The sequence below is a fragment of the Schistocerca piceifrons genome, chromosome 10 (genome assembly GCF_021461385.2).
Source record: "Schistocerca piceifrons isolate TAMUIC-IGC-003096 chromosome 10, iqSchPice1.1, whole genome shotgun sequence".
In the NCBI taxonomy this organism is placed as follows: domain Eukaryota; kingdom Metazoa; phylum Arthropoda; class Insecta; order Orthoptera; family Acrididae; genus Schistocerca; species Schistocerca piceifrons.
The window spans coordinates 141,806,029-141,830,646 of NC_060147.1; the positions used below are offsets into that span (position 1 = coordinate 141,806,029).

Sequence of the window (24,618 nt, forward strand, 5' to 3'; positions counted from 1 at the left end):
GTTCTTATTTGTTTACACAAGCAGTCCTTGTGTTGAAAGTAATGGTTTTTGCTTTGTCATCGTCGGTACTGCACAGTGCTGTGTTCCGATTTCCTTGTTGACTGCTTTTATGTGTACACCCAAAAATGGATGCAGTATCAAGCGAAACAAAATTTGTGGCTGTGAACGTTAAGTTTCGAATACAGTGTCGTCGACATCACTGTTGCTGACTGGCGAAGAAAGCTACTTAAATTGGAAGTTTTCTTGAAACAAATTCTACGAAGGAGCTCTTAATCGAAAAACTAGAAAGAATTCGGAGACCGCGATAAATAATTGAGGCATTGTGCATGTGGTTCATACTTTCCATCATCGTTTTATTTCTCTTTCGCGCATAAATTTCGATAATCTGAGTTTCCAGTAGTTGGAGGTGCTCTCGGTCCCCTTCACCCCGAGGTACTGACACTCTACTGCACCACTGAAAACTGGCGCCGGCCGCGGTGGCCGTGCGGTTCTGGCGCTGCAGTCCGGAATCGCGAGGCTGCTACGGTTGCAGGTTCGAATCCTGCCTCGGGCATGGATGTGTGTGATGTCCTATGATTAGTTAGGTTTAAGTAGTTCTAAGTTCTAGGGCACTGATGACTTCAGACGTGAAGTACCATAGTGCTCAGAGCCATTTGAATCATTTTTGGAAGTGGGGTGGCGACGTGACGAGGCTGCGAGACGACAGATGCTGCCACATGGGAGCCCTACATCGGCGAGAGACTCCCAGTAAGACCGAGACGCAAATGTCGGACTTATTCAGGAAACGAGGAGGAAGACAGTGGACCAGCATAGTCAGAAACAGAAAGGAATGGAAAGAACTACAACTAAATGATCAAGTGTAATTCAGTGTGCAGCGTGCATTAAGTGCGGTGCCCTCTTACGCGGACTAGCTCACCGCATGAGTCTTTAAAAGCAGCTAGCCCTAGTTATAGGAGGCGTTTGCCCTCGATGGGACAACACAGGCTATTTTCATTCATTCATTCACAAGGCCTATAACGCTTCCTTGGATAATGTCAGATATCACTTCTGTTTTTCTCTATGACTTTCTGTCAGTTAGTGCGAACTGTGACCTTTCTGATAAGAAATCATGAATCCAGTCGCGCAACTGAGACGATACTTCGTAGGCATGCGGTTTGTCGGAGGAGTGGTCTCAGAACCCTTATGGAATCAATTTGAGCTTTCCTGTCGACCATACTCAGTATTTTGAGCGAATAAAGGACCAGTTGTGTTTCACAAGGAAGATAATTTCTGAATCCGGTCTGACTGTGTGTCAGTAGAGCGTTTTATTCGAGCTAAGTCATAATGTCCGAACACAATATATGTTCAATATCCTGCTGTCAGTAACTGGGTCTGAAATTCGGCGGATTACTCATATTTCCTTTCTGGAGTATTCGTGTGACCTTGTATCTGTGCTGGAAAAACGATAGCTGAAAGTAATGTGTGAGGAAAGAACTGCAGTGTGTGACGTAGGTAAGACAGTGCGTCTGGTGTGGGGTGCAGCATAGTGATGGCGGTTGTCCAGTAAACATCCGGTTTTCGGTTATACCGTTTTCCCCCTTGCCGTTTTGACCAACCAATTTTCGGTTTTTATATCTATTATTTCCTAATAAACGTAGAAATGCAACAAAGACTAAAAAATTGTCTCTCTCTCTCATTTTCATGATACATAGAATCAAAATTTTAAGTTAAATACGCAAATCAAAGAAAAGTTATTAAGTCCGCCAAAAGTGGCAAGTGGCTGAATACTACAAGAAATTCACCAGTATTCTGTTATTGATTTTAATTTTATGAAACTCTGCTCAAAAATCGTGTTGTTGTCGGGGATAATACGAGAGCTTCGTCGTTAGGAATAGTTGCGACTGAAGCGTTTAAACTGAGCTCGAAGAACTCTGTTTTTCGTATTAATTTTTCTGTTTTGGAGGGCTACAAGCAAGTAAAGACATATTATGTAGACATAGGTACGAGATCATCTAACCGAGCGAGGTGGCGCTGTGGTTAGCACACTGGACTCGCATTCGGGAGGACGACGGTTCAATCCTGATTTAGGTTTTCCGTGATTTCCCTAAATCGCTACAGGCAAATGCCGGCATGGTTCCTTCGAAAGGGCACGGCCGACTTCCTTCACCGTCCTTCCCTAATCCGATGAGACCGATGACCTCGCTGTTTGGTCTCTTCCCCCAAACAACCCAACGAGATCATCTATTTTCTGTTTTTATTGTATACTATTAATGGATAGCTGTTAAACTTTTAATTTATTATTGTTACCATAATTTCCTTCCTCTTTTATTATTGTATAGAAATGGCAGACAAATCTTTAATCTTTTAAAGCAATTGAAGCATTTTCCTACATCGCCACGTCACTTTGTAAAAATATTTGCAGACTATAAGGGTTGGGCGACGTTGTGCAATTCGACGGATGCGCAGCGGCTACACCGAGAAACTGCCGTGTAGACCAGGTGGCGGCAAGTCTTCCACACGCGCGCTCCAAGCCACGACGCACGCTAAAAAAGAGAGAGAGTTAAAATGGCTCTGAGCACTATGGGACTTAACATCTATGGCCATCAGTGCCCTAGAACTTAGAACTACTTAAACCTAACTAACCTAAGGACAGCACACAACACCCAGTCATCACGAGGCAGAGAAAATCCCTGACCCCGCCGGGAATCGAACCCGGGTGTGGGAAGCGAGAACGCTACCGCACGACCACGAGCTGCGGACGACGCACGCTAACAGGGACACTATAGTCTCGGCGATCCTGTTCCAGTACTCTCATGACACGTGTCTGTTGCTCGTCTCTGTCGGCATTGTTACTAAAATAACCCTGATCAATTTTCCCATTATCTGTAATAACTCAATACTACAAACGAATGCAACTTTTACGAATAAAAATTTTGACAAACTGCCTATTGGCTTCTGTATCGGGTTCGTCGGCCGACGTTCATCTAATGATTTTACTGACGTTTCGCCAGCACAAGCGGCTGCCATTGTCAAAGCTTCACCCTCCATTGCCAGCTAATTTTATGAAACTCGGCTCAAAAATCATGTTGTTGTCGGGGATAATACGAGTGCTTCGGCGTTACGAATAGTTGCGGCTGAAGCGTTAAAACTGAGCTCCAAGAACTCTGTTTTTCGTATTAATTTGTCTGTTTTCAAGGGCTGCAAGCAGCTACTCGTGCTGGCGAAACGTCAGTAAAATCATTAGATGAACGTCGGCCAAAGAATCCGATACAGAAGCCAATAGGCAGTTTGTCAGCAAGTGGCCACGAAAGCCTTAAAAATTTTGTAATAAAAATTGTCTCCTTTTTAAAAAGGCCTTATTTAAAAACGAAAAATTTTAGCACTGTTGCTATGTCTGATTTGTATTTCGTTTTTATTTTTACTCGTTGTTAGTGAAGAATAAGAAACACCTGTTATAACCTAGACCAAAGAGATATCGGTTATTCGCAACTAAAATACCGGTACGGTTTTAACTGGTCGGTATTTTCCATCCCTAATGCCACAGCTGTGCTGAAATGAAGACCTGGGAAGCAGAAACTGGAAACCGAGGAGAAAACGTCGATTATCGCAGACGACGGAAACATCACCTGAGGTGACTAACGCGGTAAAGTTAATTTCCGTGACATTTCCCTTACGTTTTTCCCGAATTGTGGCAGTAATTTATGGAAAACAGGGTAATTGGTGTTTGCGGACACAAAGTTGCGATTTGTTAAGCTTACCCGCAGCGGATGGTGAGGGGAGATTTGCATTCATTTACTTTTTCACCGGATGGCGCCCGCAGTGAGCGGGGAACGTGCGGCAGGGAGCCGCCGCCTTTTTGTGTCGCGCGCGTGGCGCTCGAAACGGTCGCGTCGAGAAGCGAGCGGCGCACAAAAGACGCTCCGGCAGCGAGGCGCGAGTCCGCCGCCGCCGCGGCTCTCCACGTCTGCACAACATAATTACCGCTGCAGCCGCTTTCAGCGCGGAGCGGCCATCCGCGCAGGCACGGGAAGGCGCGGCTGCTGACACTGCCCGGGGTCGTTAGCGCCGCTGAAAGCAGTCAGCAAGCAGTCAGCACTCAGCAGGGGAGGGGCCCCCAAAGTCTGCTTCTGCAGCGCCCGAGGTGCTGGCGGCCTGTAAAGCTCTGCTCAGGCAGGTAAGCGGTAAGCGAGCTCGTGTCTGGCTCTCATTCGCTAGCTCTCCCCGGCGCTCCACTGATATGCCGAGGGAAAAGAAATGCAAGGTGTCACGAAAGAAACTTTGTATTTGATGTGGCAAAATAAAATAGAGGTTGAAGTCTATCGACAAAATCTTTATTTCTTATTGAAATACAAAAAATGTCTGAGCGCTATGGGACTTAACATCTGAGGTCATCAGTCCCCTAGAACTTAGAACTACTTAAACCTAACCAACCTAAGGACACATACAGCCATGTCCGACGCAGGGTTCGAAGCTGCGACCGTAGCGGTGGCGCGGTTCCAGATTGAAGCGCCTAGAACCCCTCGGCCACACCGGCCGGCTATTGAAATACACCGAAGAGCCAAAGAAACTGGTACACACTGCCTAATATCGTGCAGGGTCCCCACGAACACGCAGAAGTCGCATGGACTCGACTAATGTCTGAAGCAGTGCTGGAGGGAAATGACTCTATGAATCCTCCAGGGCTGTGTCCATATATCCGTAACAGTACGAAGGGGTAGAGATCTCTTCTGAACAGCACGTTGCAAGGCATCCCAGATATGCTCAATAATGTTCACGTCTGAAGAGTTCGGTGGCCAACGGAAATGTTTAAACATAGAAAAGTATTTCTGGAGCTATTCTGGACGTGTGTCCCGTTGTCCTCCTGGGAATGTCCACGACCGTCGGAATGCACAAACGACACGAATGGATTCAGGTGATCAGACAGGATGCTTACTTACGTGTCACCTGTCAGGATCGTACGTACACGTATCAGGGGTCCCATATCACTCCAACTGCACACGGCCCACACCATTACAGAGCCACCACCAGCTTCAACAATGCCCTGGTGACATGCAGGGTCCACGGATTCATGAGGCTGCCTCCGTACCCGTAACGTCTATCCACTCGGTACAATCTGAAACGAGACTCGTCCAACCAGCCAACATGTTTCCAGTCGACAACAGTCCAATGTCGGTGTTGACGGGCCCAGGCGGGGCGTAAAGATTTGTATCTAGGAGTCATCGAAAGCACACGAGTGGGCCTTCGGCTCCGAAAGCCCATCTCGATGATGTTTTGTTGAATAGTTCGCACAATGACACTTGTTGATGACCCAGCACTGAAATCTATAGCAATTTGCGGAACGGTTGCACTTCTGTCACGTCGAACGATTCTCTTCAGTCGACGTTGGTCCCTTTCTTGCAGGATGTTTCCCGGCCGCAGCGATGTCGGCGATTTGATGTTTTACAGGATCCCTGATATTCACCATACGCTCGTGGAATGGTCGTACGGGAAATCCCCACTTCATCCCTAGGAGATGCTGTGTTCCATCGTTCGTGCGTCGGCAGTAACACTGCGTTCAAACTCATTGAAATCTTGATAATCTGCCATTGTAGCAGCAGTAAGCGATCTAATAACTGCGCCAGACACACTTGTCTCATATAAGCGTTGCCGACCACAGTGCCGTATTCTGACTGTTTACATATCTCTGTATTTGAATACGCATGCCTATACCAGTTTTTTTGACGCTTCAGGGTATATAGTTTAGGAATTTGTTTCTTAAAAATAATGTCATTTAACTGCAATCCAGCACGCCTACGCCACTCATTTAAACGGTGAACAAAATTTTGCATGACTGCACTGCATATGTACAGTGCGTGGGCTACCACTTCGCTACCGACATTTTCTTTCATTTGCTCCAGAGATTTCCGATTTCCGACATCCACTTTAGATTCGACGTATCCCCGCAGGAAAAAATGTTTGCTGCTCAGATGTGGATTGCCTGGTGGCAATTTATGTCACCGATTGTGGAGATCAACGTGCCGTCTACAACGAGGCCATTAGACACGGAGGACGAGCTCGGATTAGGGAAGGGAATCGGCCGTGTCCTTTCAATGGAACCCTGCCGCCATTTGCCTTAAGCTATTCAGGGAAATTACCGAAAACCTAAATCAGGATGGACGGACGCGGGTTTGAACCGTCGTCCTCCCCAGTGTGAGTCCAGTATGCTAACCACTGCGCCACCTCGCTCTGTCCGTCTTGCTGAAACCATGTTCTTTGTGTATAACCAGAAATTTTTTACAATTCAGGCACCAAAAACTCATTTAACCGCGTCACATAACGTTCCGAATAACTGTAACTCTTAAAAGTACTGGCCAGTTACTGCTGGAGACGACATCGCAGCCCATACTGTAATTTTTGGCGAATAAAGTTGTTTCTCGTGCTTCTGTTTAGAATTCGTTGGTTTCTAGTAGCGGCAGTTTTGATTAACCACGTGAGGTAAAAATGACCCTCGTGACAAAACAAGATGTTACAAAATGATCGTTAACGAACTGCAGCCTACAAATAGCATCCTGAGGCTTTAATTGTTGCACCGCTTGGATTTTGTAAGGGTGCAGTTTACAGAATTCGGACAGTGGTGGTCTACGTACATTTAAAGAAGTAGCACGCTTTCGAATAAGAGGTTATAATCGTCATGAACCAACCAATTTCCACTCTCGACGGATTCGCCCGTTGGTGATGACGTTGTCGCCTAGGTTTCGGTGGGAACACTTGGAGCATCATTTACGTTATGCAGTCCAGGATCACTGCAAAATTTCCTCCCTGCCAAAGTTGCCGAATCACCACTTTTGTAAAATTGTCGCACTGCCAAGAAGCGCACCTAATCGAGTGAATATCTAAAGGCCAAGCAAGCTACCACCACCCGCTCTCCTCTGATTTGTTGCGCATGCGCTCAGAGCTCTTCAAATGTAAACTTTCTTTTGAGACACCCCGTATTATACCTCCTCGTTAAAATTCAGTCGGGACTTGATAATGGTGTCCTTATCGTCTTTGAGACATTCTTGACTAACACGTACTGATTAGTCCAATCTCAAAGGTAACTAACACTCACAGCCATTATTGCGCGTATTGAACGAGAGGCCGTTCATTAAATCGATCGAAAATCTCAATTTTCAGTTTATTTTTTATTTATAAGTAAAACTCATGGACAATAAGTTCCCATAGTTTCAGTGATGAAATCGCATCTGAAGTGTCTGAAAAATAATTATACGTGTGACGCACCTTTCCTGCCACACCCACTTTTCCAAGCAACACTTCCATTCTAGCTCGGTGGAACAGCCCCTACATGGACAAGGAGATGCCTCCAAAGAGTATCCTGGATCTTGTCAAGCCTACTTACAAGTTTCTGGCCGATCCTTGGCAAAACCAAGAATCCACATGAGTCCGTAAACTCGCTCATCAGGAAACGGTGCCCTAAAACCACGTTTCCATCTGCTGCAGTTGTCAGAACTAGGACTTACGTTCCCAGTCGGGTATTTCATGATGGGAACGAAGGTAGGATGGAGGTATTAGAGAGAATGGGCGTTAAAATTTCGCTAAAGACGTCTTGAAAGAAATAGGTTTACAGCGCCTCTCTGCAGCTGAAAAGTCAGTTGGGGACCAGGCAAAGGAAAGAAGGCGGAAAACAAGAGACTAGAAGAGAAGCCTTCAAGGGAAAGAGCACCCTGAGAACAAATCTGGGGCCTTCTGAAGATGTGACATGAGAAAAAACGTTGGGTAAAACTTTAAATTGTATTTCCTGACGATTATGGTTCAAATGGCTCTGAGCACTATGGGACTTAACTTCTGAGGTCATCAGTCCCCTAGAACATAGAACTACTTAAACCTAACTAACCTAAGGACATCACACACATCCATGCCCGAGGCAGGATTCGAACCTGCGACCGTAGCGGTCGCACAAATCCAGACTGAAGGGCCTAGAACCGCTCGGCCACTCCGTCCGGCTGATAATTATGTTGTTTTGTTAAGTTTATCTATCTTTTACTCAGAATCTATGAAGCCGACAATTACGAAATTTTGTACACTTTTCTATAGACCCAGTGAATGTTGACTCAACAGCAAATTTTAAAATACTGAGTATAACCTGAGATGTGTGACGAAGTGCTTGGAATTTTGCAAGAATTTTATATTTCGCTTTGAGAATTATAATTAAAAATTATTAAAAGTGTCGTATTAGACACATTCAAAATACTCCGTGAGAGAACCTTACTATGTGCGAAAAGATGAAACAGATCAGATTATGTGGAAATATCTCGAATAGTTTCTGAGAAAAAGGTACCTTTTTTTAAAAAATGAAATTCTTGATTTCCGTCAATAAGTTAAACATATATAGTCCAAGGACATTAACAGTAAATACGTAAATTTCGTCTAAAGCGTGGTACAAAATTCCATTGCCGTGTCTTCAAAATTGTGGGTTTGATGCGTCTTTAAAATAGTGTGTGTTTTTCTTGATGTCCCCCTTTAAGCTTCAACACAGGCTCGATACAATTGGAGTGATGAAATGCAAAACCTTCGTGCGTTCCATTAGGTATGCCCCGACTTTGTGTTACACAGTGCCAAACATTTTCATTCCAGTTGTCTGGTGCCCCCGATGGTGAGTACCTTCAGGCTGATGTCTGTGTGGTGGTTGTAACATGGCAGAATGGTTGGGGGTTGGTTCCGCCAGAGAGACCGCGCCCGGTCTGGTTCCCTGCCCGACCCTCGTGGAAGTGGATTTACAGTCCACTGGGAATGACGTCGGGGCCTGAACCCCTGCCTTTCCCTTGCACGCCTCACCACAGCGCCTAGACGTTCCAGTTTCACTATGCCTAGGTTTCAGGCAGGATCCTCCTTTTCAGTCGATGCTGTCGTGCTGATCCAGTACAGCTGGCGAGCCTCTGCAGTGCTGTTGGAGTCTGGGAGGAACACCGAATTGGCTGAGGCGTGAAATGGGAATTTGGATTAATTACGGAGGGAGACGTGCCAGGCTGGGGCAGCACTTAGCGCATCTGCCTAGTGAACAGGAGCCCCTGCACCGAATCCTGGCCTAGTCGTCGCTTCAGCCTGTACATACACGTCAAAGGTGTTTCTTAGTTGAAAAGGTCTCTGACACTGTATAGCTACATTTGTTCCAGTAAATGTTTGCATCGTCTGGTCCGAGAAGGCCAGAGGTTTCTGCGACCTTTGCGGGCGGAAATGCCACGGCCGGTGCTTTTCGGCTCGTGCCGACCCCCCCCCCCCCCCCCCTCCCTCCGACACTTGGCCGCGGATCCCCAGCGCAGCAGGAGGGACTCGGCCCGTCGCCCAAAGCCGGATTGCGGCTCTTGCCATCTGTCGCTGCCGACGCGAAATGTCGGTCGTGGCACGTCACAGTTCCCCTTCCACCCTCTCCGTCTGCCAGCCTAAAAGAAAAATCTCCCGCTTTCGCCGGTCACCGTGTGCAGTTCGCTCCAGGGGCAGTCACCGTCGTATGACAACCGTGCCGTCGGTAGCCAACTTCACCTTAACGTGATCCCAATCGTAGAAGCTATCACCAACCCGACAATTTGGAGCAGCAACACTCATCCTCACTTAAAAACACAAAGCATTACAAACAGTAGTTAGTATCACATTAATAATAATGTGATACTAACAATTCCAAACAAAGAAGGTGCTGACAGGTGTGGATATTACTGTGTTACGGTTGCAAAATACTAACACGAATTCTTTACACAAGAATGGAAAAATTGGTGGGAGCTCACCTCGAGGAAGTTCAGTTTAGATTCCGGAGAAATGTAGGATCGTGTGATACAATACTGACTCAACGACTTACCTTAGAAGAAAGGTTAAAGAAAGGCAAACCTACTTTTATAGCACTTGCTCGGGCTAAACTCCGCAACTACTGTAGGGGTTACAGAAAGCTTTTGACAGTGTGACTGAAATGTTCTCTTTGAAATTCTGAAGGCAGCAGGGGTTAAAGTACAGGGGGCGGAAGGCTGTTTGCATCTTGTACAGGAACCGGACGGCGGTTATACGACACGTGAGCAACGAAAGCAGCGGTTGAGAAGGGAGTGAGACAGGGTTGTAGCCTATCCTCGGTGTTATTCAACCCGTTCACTGAGCAAGCAGTGAAGGACACCAAGCAAAACCTGGAGAAGAAATAAAAACTTTGAGGTTCGCCAGTAACTTTTAATTCCGCCAGATTCAGCAAAAGTCTTTGAAGAGCAGCTGAACGGAATGGACAGTGTCTCGATAGGAGGATACAAGATGAACATTAACAAAACCAAGACAGAATGGTGGAATGTAGTTCAATTAAATCACGTGATGCTTACAGAATTAGATTAGGTAACGAGGCACTAAAAGTTGTAAAGTACTTTTGCTATTTGGGCAACAAAATAACTGCTGATGGCAGAAGCAGAGAGGATATAAAATATAGGCTGTCAACAGAAAGAGAAGCGTTTCTGAAGAAGAGGAATTTGTTAGGAAGTCTTATCTGAAAGTTTTTGTATCCAGTGTAGCGATGTATGGAAGTGAAACATTGACGATAAACGGTTCAGACACGAACAGAGAAAAAGATTTTGAAATGTAGTGCTACAGAAGAATGTGTAGATCACGTAATTAATGAGGAGGTACTGAATAGAATTGGGAAGGAAAGAAATCTGTGGTACAATCTGACTAAAAGAAGGAATCAATTGGTAGGAGCATTCTGAGGCATCAGGGGGTCTTTAGTTTAGTATTGGAGGGAAGCGCGGGGGAAATCTTAGAGGGATACCAAGAGATGAATAGATTCAGAAGGATGTAGTCTGAAGTAGTTATTCGTATATCAAGAGTTTGCGCAGGGTAGAGTAGCGTGGCCAACTGCATCAAAGCAGGCTTCGGACTGAAGACAACAACAACAAATCACATTATACCCAATGCGCGTTGCGACGGTTTCTACCTCCATCATCAGGTGCATCCATTTGAATTGATAAGGCATCGGCTGTTTGTAATGTACGACGTTTTGTGCATAACCTGTGGCACTGTCTGGCAGCAGAATGACGAGGCCCGAATCTACGTGGATGCTTTGATTGCAGAGTTTAGGAGCTGTGCAGAAGTAAATATCTTGCAGTCGTCACGTTGCGGATTGCTTTTCCATTCCCACTTACGTTACACGCTTTTTCTGCAAATAGAGCTTAGCGGAGTCAACGTATTCGTCTCGGCATCCATTCTGACATTATCTGGAATTTTGGTTTTCCTCTTCCACTATTATTGGAGTGTACGCACTCGTATGTACCGGCCCGACTTTGTAAGTTTGCCCCGGTTGTGTGTTTGTACTCGAAAACTAGGTTTCACTGTGTAACTAGCTTGATCAACGTTGAATGCGAACATTATGCAAATATACTTCATATAAACTTGCAGACTTTCAAGTTAGCTAATTACTTGGTTTCATGTTCCATGAATAATTTTGCACGATAAATCGTAATGTGGAACGAATCATTTTACATTCACATCGAAAATGAATTTGTAAATATGGCTACATGGTGAACCCTCATAAGTTGTTGCTACTGCTAAAAAACGCATTCATATGTGAGTTAGTAATTCCTACCCACCACCTTTTACACTTTACAATAATAGAAATTCTTGTACGGATAGAACAAATGGTTAAGGAGAAACTTTTCAGCTTTTTTCTTTTGTTCCAAATTATACTTTGGTATCCGTCAGACATTTTGTATCTCTAGGAAAGTGATCAGAAATTTTAGTTACAGTATTGTGCATCCATTTTTCTGCTAAAGAGAACCTTAATGTGGAGTACTGAATGTCATTTTTTGTTTACATCATTGTTCCTTCTGAACTATAGTTGATTATTTGCAACTTACTTCATGAGGGAATAAATATACTGTGAAGCAGTAATCAGAATGGCTAACTCCTTAAACAGGTGTCTGTAACATGATGGTCGGTGAGCGCCACATACTGTTCTCACAGCACGTGTTTGCGCAATGAAGACTTTCTTTCTTAGATGAGTTATCCCGGAACATTATTACATATGACATTATTGAATGAAAATATGCAAAGTATGTCAACTTACTGATTTGTCCCTCCCCAAGATTTCCTATGATTCTAAGTGTTAATAAGACTGAACTAGATTCTCTTAGGAGTTCCAAAATGTGCTTTTTCCAGTTTAAATTTTGATCAATATGGAACCTAACAATTTTGAAGATCCCACCCTATTTATTATTTCCTCATCATGTGTTACACTCATCATTGGTGTTGTACCCCTAGATGTGCAGAACAGAATATGTTGTGCCAGAATGAGATTTTCACTCTGCAGCGGAGTGTGCGCTGATATGAAACTTCCTGGCAGATTAAAACTGTGTGCCCGACCGAGACTCGAACTCGGGACCTTCGCCTTTCGCGGGCAAGTGCTCTACCAACTGAGTTACCGAAGCACGACTCACACCCGGTGGCTTTTTAAAATTGAGGGTGAGACCAGTCGCAGAAAACCAGTCAGTGATACTTTTAAGAACATTGTTTACCATTTCTTGTGTTTCTGTCTCATTGTTGGGATTGATTACAATGCAAGTGTCTTACGCAAAAAGAACTAATTTTTCTTGTTGTATGGTAGATGGAAGATCGGTTACATATATGAGGAACAACAAGGGACCCAAGGCTAAGCCTTCGGGAAACCCATACGTGATTTTTTCCCCAGTCAGAATCATGTCACCAGACTCTACTGGTTGAATTACTAACTACAACTTTCTGCATTGTTTTGGTTAGATATAACAATATCCATTGGTTCACTATACCATCAATCCCACAACAATTTATCTAGGAGAATACTGTGATTCAGTCACATGCCTTAGAGCGGTCGCAGAAAATACCAATCGTCGCTATCTTATTTCTTAATGCTTGTAAAATCTGACATGTGAATGGCATTCTCAGTAGAGCAAGTCTTCTGAAATACAAACTGCGATTTGCTGAGGATATTATTGTAGCTCAGGTGAGATACTTTTGAAATTTTTTGTTTTTAACGAGAAACAAACTGGCGTCTTCTTGAAGGTGGACGCTGCTTGAAACGCACGATGATCGGTATTTGTCTGGTGCGACTCTATTTACACATTTCATACCCTCTAACATTCTAGGCAGCTAAACATTTTTCTTAAGTAAATATGCTGTGGTTATTGAGGAGAAGGACTGTGAAATCTTATTTGTACCTGTTTTTTATCCTTTCTAAATAAAAAGTGTGCAGAGTCGCATTAAGAAGCCTTGGGCTATACGAAACGGAACACCATCTTCGTAGTAAGGAAGTTGTACCACTGGGGACGCTATTGCTGCTATTGTCATAAATGAGCTGGCGACCCACACCGGCTTTGAACGGGTAGCATTCCCAAGTGCCAGTAAATGATCTCGGAGCAACTTGGGGGCTGTGGAGGGCGCAAAATAACGCAGTGCGTATTTATGTTTATTTATTTATTTTTTTGTATGCCATCAGTTTCACTTTCGAGGGGTAAAACACTTCCCCAAACGCAATTTGGCATATAAACGATGACATGCAAAAAAAATGGTTCCCACATAAAGCTTGATAAGTAGTTAACTTTCTTGAAAACGGTAGAATAGAATTTTGTAATAATTTGAAATTTTGCAAAATATCCCACCACCGTTAATTTATTACGAAAAATAACAGCGTACGTAAATTAAAGAAGCTCTCAAGCTACATACATCTATGTGTAATAAAACTGGTTTATGAAATGCTATTTTTGGAAAATAAGCTGTAGACATTGTGGGGTCGGAGTATTTTCAACATACGCAATTGAAACATCTAAACATTCATTATTAAAATGTTTGTTTGACACCACAAACGCTCGTTAAGGCACACTCACTAACCAGTGAAATTTTTAAAAGGTTACGTAACTAGTTTCGACGCACTGAGTCGTCATTTTCAGATTTAGTCACAAATCTGGAAAACTCGATTAATTATTGTAACCACGCTTTTTTTTCAAATATTACGAAAAATAACTAAACCAGCAAACTGAAGCAAAGGCAGCAGTAACGGGTCACATGACGTCATGATAATTTTTGGTTGATCAGTCATTTCACACCTTAATGCAGTGTGTATGAAAACCGCATCGAAATGAAAGGTATTATATAACTCTTGCATTAAGTGGTGCTGTGATGCGACGTCATTTTGCAAACAAAGGTTCACACGTCGTACTCTTATAACGTGTAGCAAGCCCAAAACAAGAGCAGAGCATGCAATAGTTGTGTGTAATGTGCTGCTGAAATCTTACAAAGACAACGCACTCCCGTTTGGGGCTAACACAAGACAAGAGTCTTTGTGATTACATTTAAAAATGACGACGCAGTGTGTCGAAAGTAGTAAGGTAACCTTTTAAAAATTTTATTGTTTTAATGACTGTGGCTTGACGACCGTTTGTGGTTTCAAATAAAAATTTGAAATTTCATTCAGTCACACTCCTTGATGACAGTTGTGTCGAAATATAAATTCATTATGAAGCTACTTATTTATTTTACTTATATTTGTTATTGTGTTTTAAATTATTTTATGTTTTACATTCAATGCTTTTTTATTTTTTGTTTACGTTTTCACGTATGTGTATTTTGTTAATTGAAAGTAATAAGTAACTCATTATCATGGTAGAAAATAATTAAAATAATGATAATCTGTAAGGAAATGCTTAAAACAACGTTTTTTACGCCACGCGCACAAAATGAACGAAATTTCGTCACTAATATACACGACGGAGAAGACAATATAAAACAAAATATATCAGGACTTCAAATTGTCACGGGTGATCCTCTAAATATCCTGATTTGTATCAGGCGTATTTCATTACATTGGCAAGTCTTGGCGAAGAGAATTGATGTTGAGCTAATGACTGCAGGTTGATTATATTCTTTCTCAAATGAAGATTGGCGTCATAATCATTCAACAGCACTAAACCGGAACATCTTCTCACAAAATTCTTCCAACATCGAAAACCGTATACATCTCATGGCTGTACTTACGCCGCCAAGCCCTTTGGGATCACCCGATGAGCAACTTCCTTGATCACCCGATGAGCAACTTCCTTGTCCTCGGGTAATAAGTAGTAAATACAAACCTCCGTCGTTAACCAGCCTACACGTTACTGAACAAACACCGTATCACCACCCCTAAAGTAGGGGCCTTCCTGAGGCGGCGAGGGACTTCAGCTGATCATAGTTCAAATGGTTCAAATGGCTCTGAGTACTATGGGACTTAACTGCTGAGGTCATCAGTCCCCTAGAACTTAGAACTACTTAAACCTAACTAACCTAAGGACATCACACACATCCATGCCCGAGGCAGGATTCGAACCTGCGACCGGAGCGGTCGCGCGGTTCCGGACTGTAGCGCCTAGAACCGCTCGGCCACAATATGACGTGCAGAGAAGAGGTATTTTGTCGTCGTACGTTCAAGAAGAAGAAAAAGCCTGTTTGCTGACGAAACGAGTATTACAATCGAACCGAAAGGACGGGGTTCAACACTTGAAAATGCAAATAAAATTTTCTTACAAATGTATAACTATTTCTATGCAAAAAGTCAGTCACTGAATTTGGATACCACACAGTACATGCAGTTCTGTGATGTGTAAGGCGCGGTCACACCATTAGAAATAACACACATTCTTGAACAAGTAAATGAAACAAAATATTCCAAATTCTTAAGTATTTTTATGGGTAAGAAGCCGAACTGGAAGTGACGTGTTACAGATGTTAAAGAGCTAATATACGCAACTTTCGCGTTACGGAAAATATCAGATTTTGGAGAGATAAAAGTCAGAAAATTGACTTACATTTCCCATTTTCATTCACTAATGTTACGTGGCATCATATTCTGGGATGGCTCGTTACTGAAAAACAAAATTTAATAACGATAATGGGTGGTGTCGGCTCTAGACCTTCTCCTAGACAGCTCTTTAAACCTTGGAACATACTGATATTACCAGCCTCGTAGCTCATTTACTAGAACGTGAAGTGTGTTGTCAACAGTAAATCACAGACAGAAACCAACGATAGCAGCTATAAATATACTACCAGAATGAGAAATTACTTCCATTGTCGTTCACGTACAACCTCAGTTTGCAGCAGAAAGCAGTGAGACGTTAAGCTATAATAGTCTTTGACCACATAGTGGCTGAAATAAAGAATTTAATGGATATAGAATTAATTTCAAACACTAAGAGAAATCATGTGTGCTCCTGGTTTGTATACAGGGTGGTCAGAAACAGACTGAAAAGCTTGTAAGGGTATTGCAAGTTAGGTTGTGCTGAGAAATACAAGGTGTATCAAAAAGAATCATCCGATTCGGCACGTCATGTTTCTGAAACATATACAATGAATTTTGTTTTTTGATGAACGGAAAACTCAGAAAGGTTTTTTTTTCTTTTTATCATATCTTTTGATAGGTGTTCAATATGCCTCCCTTGAGGTGCACGGCATATGTCAGTGCGGTTTTCAAATTGTTCCCGCACTGCAGCGAGCATGTCTTGGGTTACAACTTCCACAGCTGCTGTTATGCGATGTCTCAGGCCGTTCGTTGAAAATGCCCATCTCTGGAAGTTAGATTTTCTTTACACGATAAGGTATTGTGAAAGACTGGATACCACAGTCAGAGACAAACTTTAAGCTGTTCTACTGTCTGCTTCCGTAAGCGATTGTTGCGCGTCGGAAATACAGACTAGTTTCCCTTGGTGCATCCGCAAGAGAAAGTGGATAGGGAATGGCTAAAAGCGCTACGAAACGCCCTCCACCGTGAACTGGTTGTTGCTGGTAACGGAGGCACATAAACACATTCTCTATCTCCCACAAGCAATAGTCACATACAGTCAGTTCCGGTGACCTTGGAGGCCAGTAATGTAAGGCTGAATCATTTGGTCCATTGCGACCGATCCATCTTTCAGTAACCCTTTGATTTAAAAATTCCCGCACGTCCAGATGCCAGTGTGGCGGTACCCCATCCTGGTCGAATCAGTCTAGAACTGTGGGAAAAGAAAGTTCTCAACCATATCGAGATACGTGCTTCCTGTAACAGTGTTCTCGCCAAAGGAAAATCGACCATACACCTTTTCCAGTGCAACTGCACAAAACACATTAAATGTTGGAGAGTCCCTCTCATGTTGTACAACTTCATGTGGTTGTTGCGTACTCCATATCCTCACATTGTGACGGTTCACCATTCCATTTAAATGGAATGTTGCCTCGTCACTAAACACTAAACTTGAAGAAATCTGTCATTCTCCATCTTGCCAAGAACGAAATTACAGAACTCCAAACGTTGTTGTTCGTCACCTTCACGAAGAACTTACAGTAGCTGAATTTTGTACGGCTTCGTGTGCAAACGTCGCCGCAACACACGCCAGACGGACATCGGGGGCGTGTTGAGCGGCATCCTTCATGCCTCCGCCCAGGGGCGGTGGGAAGAGGGGGGGCTATAGCCCCCCCCCCCCCCCCGTCATGGACTATCGTATTACACTGGATAAAATAACTTCAGAAATCAGGTTCAATCATTTTTTTATAATTATGTAGCAATATAGGTTGCAATGTATTCCAACCACATTTTAACAAAAGAATAAGAGCGGCAAATAGCTTACTACCTAAACCAGTACATATCAGTTAAAATAGGCGTCTTATTATTTATTAATACACATTTTTTACCCTGAACTCAATAACAGTTACCAAAAACCACTTTAAGCAACACCAAATTTTGCCAGTTTGTCGGTAGAGAACCCTAACTCTCCCTTTGTTAAGCCATATTCCATTCCCCCAAACCCCTCCCCCCATGAGCACCCCCCCCCCTCATGAGCACCCCCCCTCCACTTGACCGACTTCTAGAATCGCCCCTGCCTCCGCCTAATGCTGTGTGCTGTAGGAGGATCCACACCATACCTAGCATGAAAGTCGCGCTCAACAGTTATTACTTAACCGCACTGTGCAAAACGTAGAACACAACATGCTTTATGATGTTTTTTATTCCAGTCTTTGATCACAATATGAATTCTTTAGACGATGGTGTAAAAAAGGTCTGAGGATGGTCGTTACGGACTGAAACCGGTCATCGTCTAAAGAATTCATATTGTGATCAAAGACTGGAATAAAAAACATTTGACGGTATTGGATCACTGTTTGTACACGCGACCTTGTCGCGGTTGGTGCAACATGCTTTCTTTTGTCCCGAAGCCATTTTTGCTAGAACTGAAGTGGGCGCACACTGCTTCTACCTAGCGGGAACCATGTGAAACACTAGAGTTGGCTCTTTCCAACAGTATGTTGTTCACGCACATATCTCAATACTTATGATTTTTTTTTTTAATCGGGTGATTCTTTGTGACTTACCCTGTACAGTAATTGTTCAGAAAAAGAATTCGATACAGCGCACCGTCTCCGAGGTAATTAGCACTGATGTTAGCCAGTCAGGCCGTTATGTTCTCAAATCCGAGCGGCCCGGCAGAGACGGAGTCACCAGATGTGTTCCTCGTTTGGTTTCCTGAAACTGAACAAGGGAGCGATACAGAAATTGGACATGAGGAAAACATTTTTCACTCGATGACGTAGTAATACACCATCCAGTATGTAGACTGAGGGGATAAGAAAACAGTCTTGCTTGCGATGTTGAAGTTACTGTTTACTTATTCATCACTGACGCGCGTTTCGTCCAATTGAAGCCACCTTCGGATTGGCCGATAAATGTTGATAAGTAGCTGGTTCGGTACGGTGTGTGTGGTCGAAGCGACGCTTCCAGCGTGTTAACCCTATTACAGGCCTCATCCTGCTACACTATGCGTCCCGGCAAAGTTGTCGGATATTGTGCTTATAAAGTGCCTTGCCTATTTTCCTCGCACGGGACGAGTGCATTTTATTTTTGCGGATATCTTATTATCGATAGCAATAATTTGTTTATCAACATTTGTGTGTCAATCTGAAAACCTTGAACTAGACGAAACGCGCATCATTCTTGAATAAATAAACAATAATTTCAGCATTGCACCAACACTGTTTTCTTCTCCCCTCATGAGAGAAACTTGCTTTATTCAGTGATGACCTCAATTTTAAATGATAGCTAATGGCACGGAAATCATAATATTTTTTTTAAATAATTAGTATCGTGAAAATATCCAAAATCACATGTTATTAACAGTTTGTCGCGGAGGACCTATTCACTTCCCGCGAACAACGGTGTTCCACCTAACGCAGCTTGGAAATCCATGATCTACGCTGTAAGAACAATGACACTAATTCTATCTGGAGGATCACTTGAATTTGCGACGCGACGGATTGAGTGGCTACCTTTAACGCTAATTAGCTCGGATTTTTTGCTTCTCAGGACAACCTGCACTGCAAGACCCTTACAAGCTTTTCACACTCTTTCTTACCGCCCTCTATACATTTGTGATACTGCAGGGTGTAAAAAAAAAAAAAAAAAAACTTAAGACAATCATGTAAATCGTCAGCATGTTCTCATATTTTTCATTGAGTAAGTGTACTGCAATTGTAAAACTGCCTTGTTCTACATTGCAATGAAAGGAACATGTAACGAACAAAAGTAAACAATTAAACTTCGTGGGAGATTGAAACTGTGTGCCGGTCCGAGACTCGAACTCGGGACCTTTTCCATTCGTAAGTAAGTGCTCCACCAATTGAGCTATACAAGCACGACTCACGATCCGTCCTCACAGCTTTAACTTCCGCCAGTAACTCGTCTCCTACCTTCCAGGCTTCAGGAGAAGTTTCATTCTGGAAACATTCCCCAGGCTGTGGCTAAGCCACGTCTCCGCAACAGCCTCTCTTCCAGAAGTGCCGGTCCCGCAAGTTTCGTAATGCAGCTTCTGTGACGTCTGGAAAGAAGACGAAGTACTGGCGGAAGTATAGCTGTGAGGACGGATCGTGGGTCGTGCCTGGTAGCTCAGGCGGTAGGACACCTTCCCGCAATAGGCAAAGGTTCCGAGTTCAAAATGGTTCAAATGGCTCTGAGCGCTATGGGACTTAACATCTGTCGTCATCAGTCGCCTAGAACTTAGAACTACTTAAACCTAACTAACCTAAGGACATCACACACATCCATGCCCGAGGCAGAATTCGAACCTGCGACCGTAGCGGTCACGCGGTTCCAGACGTTCCGAGTTCGATTCTCGTTCCGACACGCATTTTTTGTCTCCCACGAAGTTTCATATCAGCGCTCATTCCGCTAGAGAGTGAAAATTTCATTCTGAAATGTAAACCAAACTGAGCTGGAGAGAAATGATTGCACGTACTCGTTCCGTGTGTGTGCAGTTCAGCGCCTGGGTGGACGCCGTCATCTTCGTGTTCAGCCTGGAGAACGAGGCCAGCTTCAACGCCATCTACACCTACTACACCAAGATGGCGCACTTCCGCAACTCGGCCGACATCCCGCTCATCCTGGTCGGCACCCAAGGTGAGTGACGTCGCTCCATGGCGGCAGCTGATTCTCTGCGCTTCGGAAGACGAAAACCGTCTGGTCTGGCCTATCCAAGTGTGTGAATGTGTATGTGTGTGTGTGTGTGTGTGTGTGTGTGTGTGTGTGTGTGTGAGAGAGAGATCAAAAGTATTCGCATGCCCTTACGACGTCTTCAACTCGGATGGGGACACTTTCAGTGAGGTATCTGAAGCTGTGGAATGGAAGCCCATACTTCCTCAAGAGTCCAAACCAGAGAAGGTAGTGATGTTCAGTGCTGGGGTCTGGAGCGAAGTCGACTTCTTTAGGGTTCAGGTCGGGACTCTGGGCAGTCCAGGAATGTTGTTCCCCACAAACCGTAGTCTCACAGATGCTGCTCTACGACAGGCTGTATTGTGGCGCTGACACGTCGTCATCTCTGAACACTTCCTCTACAGTACGCACTCCCCTGAGCTCTAAAATGTGTTACTATCGTTCTACACTGAAGCGCCAAATAAACTGGTGTAGGCATGCGTGTTCAAATACAGAGATATTTAAACAGGCAGAATACGGCGCTGCGGTCGGCAACGTCTGTATAGGACTGCGAGTATCTGGCGCAGTTGTTAGATCGGTTACTGTTGCTACAATGGTAGGTTATAAAGAGTTAAGTGAGTTTGAACGTGGCGTTTAGTCGACGCATGAGCGGTCTAACACAGCATCGCCGAGGTAGCGATGAAGTGGGGATTTTCCCGTACGACCGTTTCACGAGTATACTGTGAATATCAGGGATCCGGTAAAACACCGATCTCCGACATCGCTGCTGCCGGAAAAAGATCCTGAAAGAATGGGACCAATGTCGACTGAAGAGAATCGTTCAGCGTGACAGAAGTGCAACCCTTCCGCAAACTGCTGCAGATTTCAATGCTGGGCCATCAACAAATGTCAGCGTACGAACCATTCAATGAAACATCATCGATATGGGCTTTCGGGGCCGAAGGCCCACTAGTGTATCTTTGATGACTGGACGACATAAATCTTTACGCCTGGCCTGGGCCCGCCAACACAGACATTGGACTGTTGTTGACTGGAAACATGTTGCCTGGTCAGACGAGTCTAGTTTCATTTTGTATCGAGAGGATAGACGTGTACAGGTAAGGAGACAGCTTCATGAATCTATGGACCCTGCATGTCAGCAGGGGACTGTTCAAGCTGTTCGAGTCTGTGTGATGGTGTGGGGCGTGTGCTGATGGAATGGTATCGGACCCCTGACTCATTTAGATACGACTCTGACAGGTGACACGTACGCAAGCATCCTGTCTGATCACCTGCATCCATTCATGTCCTTTGTGCAATTCGACGGAGTTGGACAATTCCAGCAGGACAACGCGACGCTCCAGACGTCCTGAATTGCTATATTCTTCTGAGTTTAAATACTTCCGCTGGCCAACAAACTCCCCAAACATGAACATTAGTGAGCATATGTGGGGTGCCTTCCAACGTGCTGTTCAGAAGAGATCTGCACCCCCTCGTACTGTTACGGATTTATGGACAGCCCTGCAGGATTCATGGTGTCATTTCCCTCCATCACTACCTCAGACATTAGTCGAGTGCATGCCACGTCGTGTTGAGGCACTTCTGTGTTCAAATGGTTCAAATGGCTCTGAGCACTATGGGACTTAACAGCTGTGGTCATCAGTCCCCTAGAACTTAGAACTACTTAAACCTAACTAACCTAAGGACATCACACACATCCATGCCCGAGGCAGGATTCGAACCTGCGACCGTAGCAGTCGCGCGGTTCCGGACTGCGCGCCTAGAACCGCGAGACCAGCGCGGCCGACGCACTTCTGTGTGCATGAGGGGGCCGGGGGGGGGGGGGGGGCTACACGATATTAGGCAGGTGTACCGGTATACATTTAACGTTGTCGTAAGCGCAATAACGGGATGAGAGCCTCACCGTAAAAGACACCCCACGCCGTGACACCACCTGCTCCTTACTTCACTGCTGGCACTACACCTGATCTCAAGACATTCGCCAAATCCAAGCAGTTCAATCAGGTTACTGTAGAATGTAGCGTGTCCATCACTCCAGGTCACTTCGGTTAGCATTGCCTACTGAAGTACAGTATGTGTCCCCGAATCCCAGAAGCGGCGTGCTAATGCGCCCAGCTATCCGGGCGGGCTGCGTGCTCTGTGCTGGTTGCGTGTCGGGTGGAGATCGTGAAGACGATGTTAGGTGCAGTGGCGTAGCACAGGTGGCCATTGTTCCCTCGCTACCACCTGTCAGTGGACTGGTGTGATGATAAGTACCCTCTGCCAACGCCCTGTGTGATACGCGCGCTATTATTTTACTAGATTTCGACTGTGATCGTGTTAGTAGTGGTTTGCTTTGGCAATCGAACTCAGAAGATATTTTCAAATGGAAGGATTTTTTGTTTATGGAATTAAATTTTATTGCAGTATTCCGGTGTAGTTCACTTGAAACCTTTTAACCTTGATCAAACAGTAAGTGTCTTGTGTATTAGTAAAGCGCTTCAGCTGTATATAGTCCTTTATTTTTAGATCCCGACCGGTTTCATGATACATGTGAAGGCCCAACGGCACCGACCGATCGCCGTGTCATCCTCAGCCGATGCGCGTCACTCGATGCGGATATGGAGGGGCACGTGGTCAGCACACCGCTCTCCCGGCCGTTGTCAGTTTTTCATGACCCGAATCGCTACTCGTCAGTCAAGTAGCCCCTCATCTGGCCTCACGAGGGCTGAGTGCAGCCCACTCGTGAGGAGTGTTCGGAAGACCCGGACGGTCACCCATCCGAGTGCTAGCCAAGTCCTACTGCGCTTAACTTCGGTGTTAGCATGGCGGCAATGCTGTTGGCTCGGTGAACATCTGCACAACAATAAATCGAGAAGGAGTAACAACTCTGAGACATTCACTAACACGATAACTTCCTAAAAGAATTTCGCAATTTTCGACAAACTTTTAAAAAAATTTTATAAGCTTTTACATAATAATATTATATGTTTGTACTCACATAAATGGAACATTAGAGCTAAAAAGCTCGGAACTTGGTACCGAACATTCGTCGACCGTTAGAATACAACACCGCTAAAAGGCGGTACGTCGTTGAATGAAACAGGTGGTTGCACGGATTCCAATCCAATTCGGTGGATGGTGCCTAAGCAAATTATACCATAGTGGTCCACTAGTAAACTGAAAATACAATGAAGAAAAGAAATCGGAACACCAAAAATAATTAATACAGGGTAATGAAAATTCTACAACATATTTGCTACATAACATATGTAGGTGACTAACATTGCAGAACCACAGGTAAACGTAAGCCTGAGATAAGCATTTGCAAATGTGAAGTGCTGGTACATTAATAACCGATTTAACAGCCAGAATGTTGAATGAAAGCATGCAAACGTGCGTGAATTGTGTACTTCAAGTGCCGGATGTAAGTTTGTGGGATGGAGCTCCATATCTGTTGCACTTGGTCGGTCAATACAGGGGCGGAGAGTGCTGTTTGTGGCTGACGCAGGCATTGTCGTCCAATGATGTCCCATATGTGCTCTATTAGAGACAGATCTGGTGATCGAGCAGGCCAAGGCGACATGTCTACCCTCTGTAGAGCGTGTTGGGTTACAACAGCGGTGTTTGAGCGAGCGTTATCCTACCGGAAAACAGCCCCTGGAGTGTTAGTCATGAATGGCAGCACAATAGGCCGAATCACCAGATTTATGTTCAGTTTTGCAGTCAGGGTGTGTGGGATAACCACAAGAGAGCTCCTACTGCCATACAAAATCGCGCCCTAGACCATAACTCCAGGTGGAGGTCCAGTGTGTCCAGGGAGGAGACAGGTTGGCTGCAGGTCCTCAACTGGCCACCTCTTAACCAACACACGGCCATCACTGGAAACGAGGCAGAACCAGATGACATCACCTCAGTGACCTCTCGCTTGACACCATGGTGGTGGTTTGGGGTCAATGGATTGAATCCTTCCGGGCTTCTGGCTCGGAGTCGTCCTAGAAGTAATCGGTTTGTAACAGTTCGTTGTGTCAGCTGCTGCTGAAGACGCAGTACGACGCGCCAGAGCCATGCGCCGAACACAGTGGTCTTCCCTCTCGGTAGTGACACACGTGGCCACCGGGAGCCCGGTCTTCTTGCCGCCATGCATTCCCGTGACTACCGCTGCCAGCAGTTATTTCTGCCACGTCCTTCTGCAATATGTCATC

General features: G+C 44.6%; 1 protein-coding gene across 1 annotated transcript in view; it reads left to right on the plus strand.

Annotated features, from left to right (window-relative positions):
* Positions 1 to 24,618, plus strand: part of LOC124718779 (centaurin-gamma-1A) — a 327,380-nt gene that overhangs the window by 184,535 nt on the left and 118,227 nt on the right. Inside the window, exon 3 of the mRNA XM_047244390.1 lies at positions 20,260 to 20,401. Coding sequence (XP_047100346.1) covers positions 20,260 to 20,401 — 142 coding nt within the window. The remainder of the gene's footprint in view (positions 1 to 20,259; positions 20,402 to 24,618) is intronic.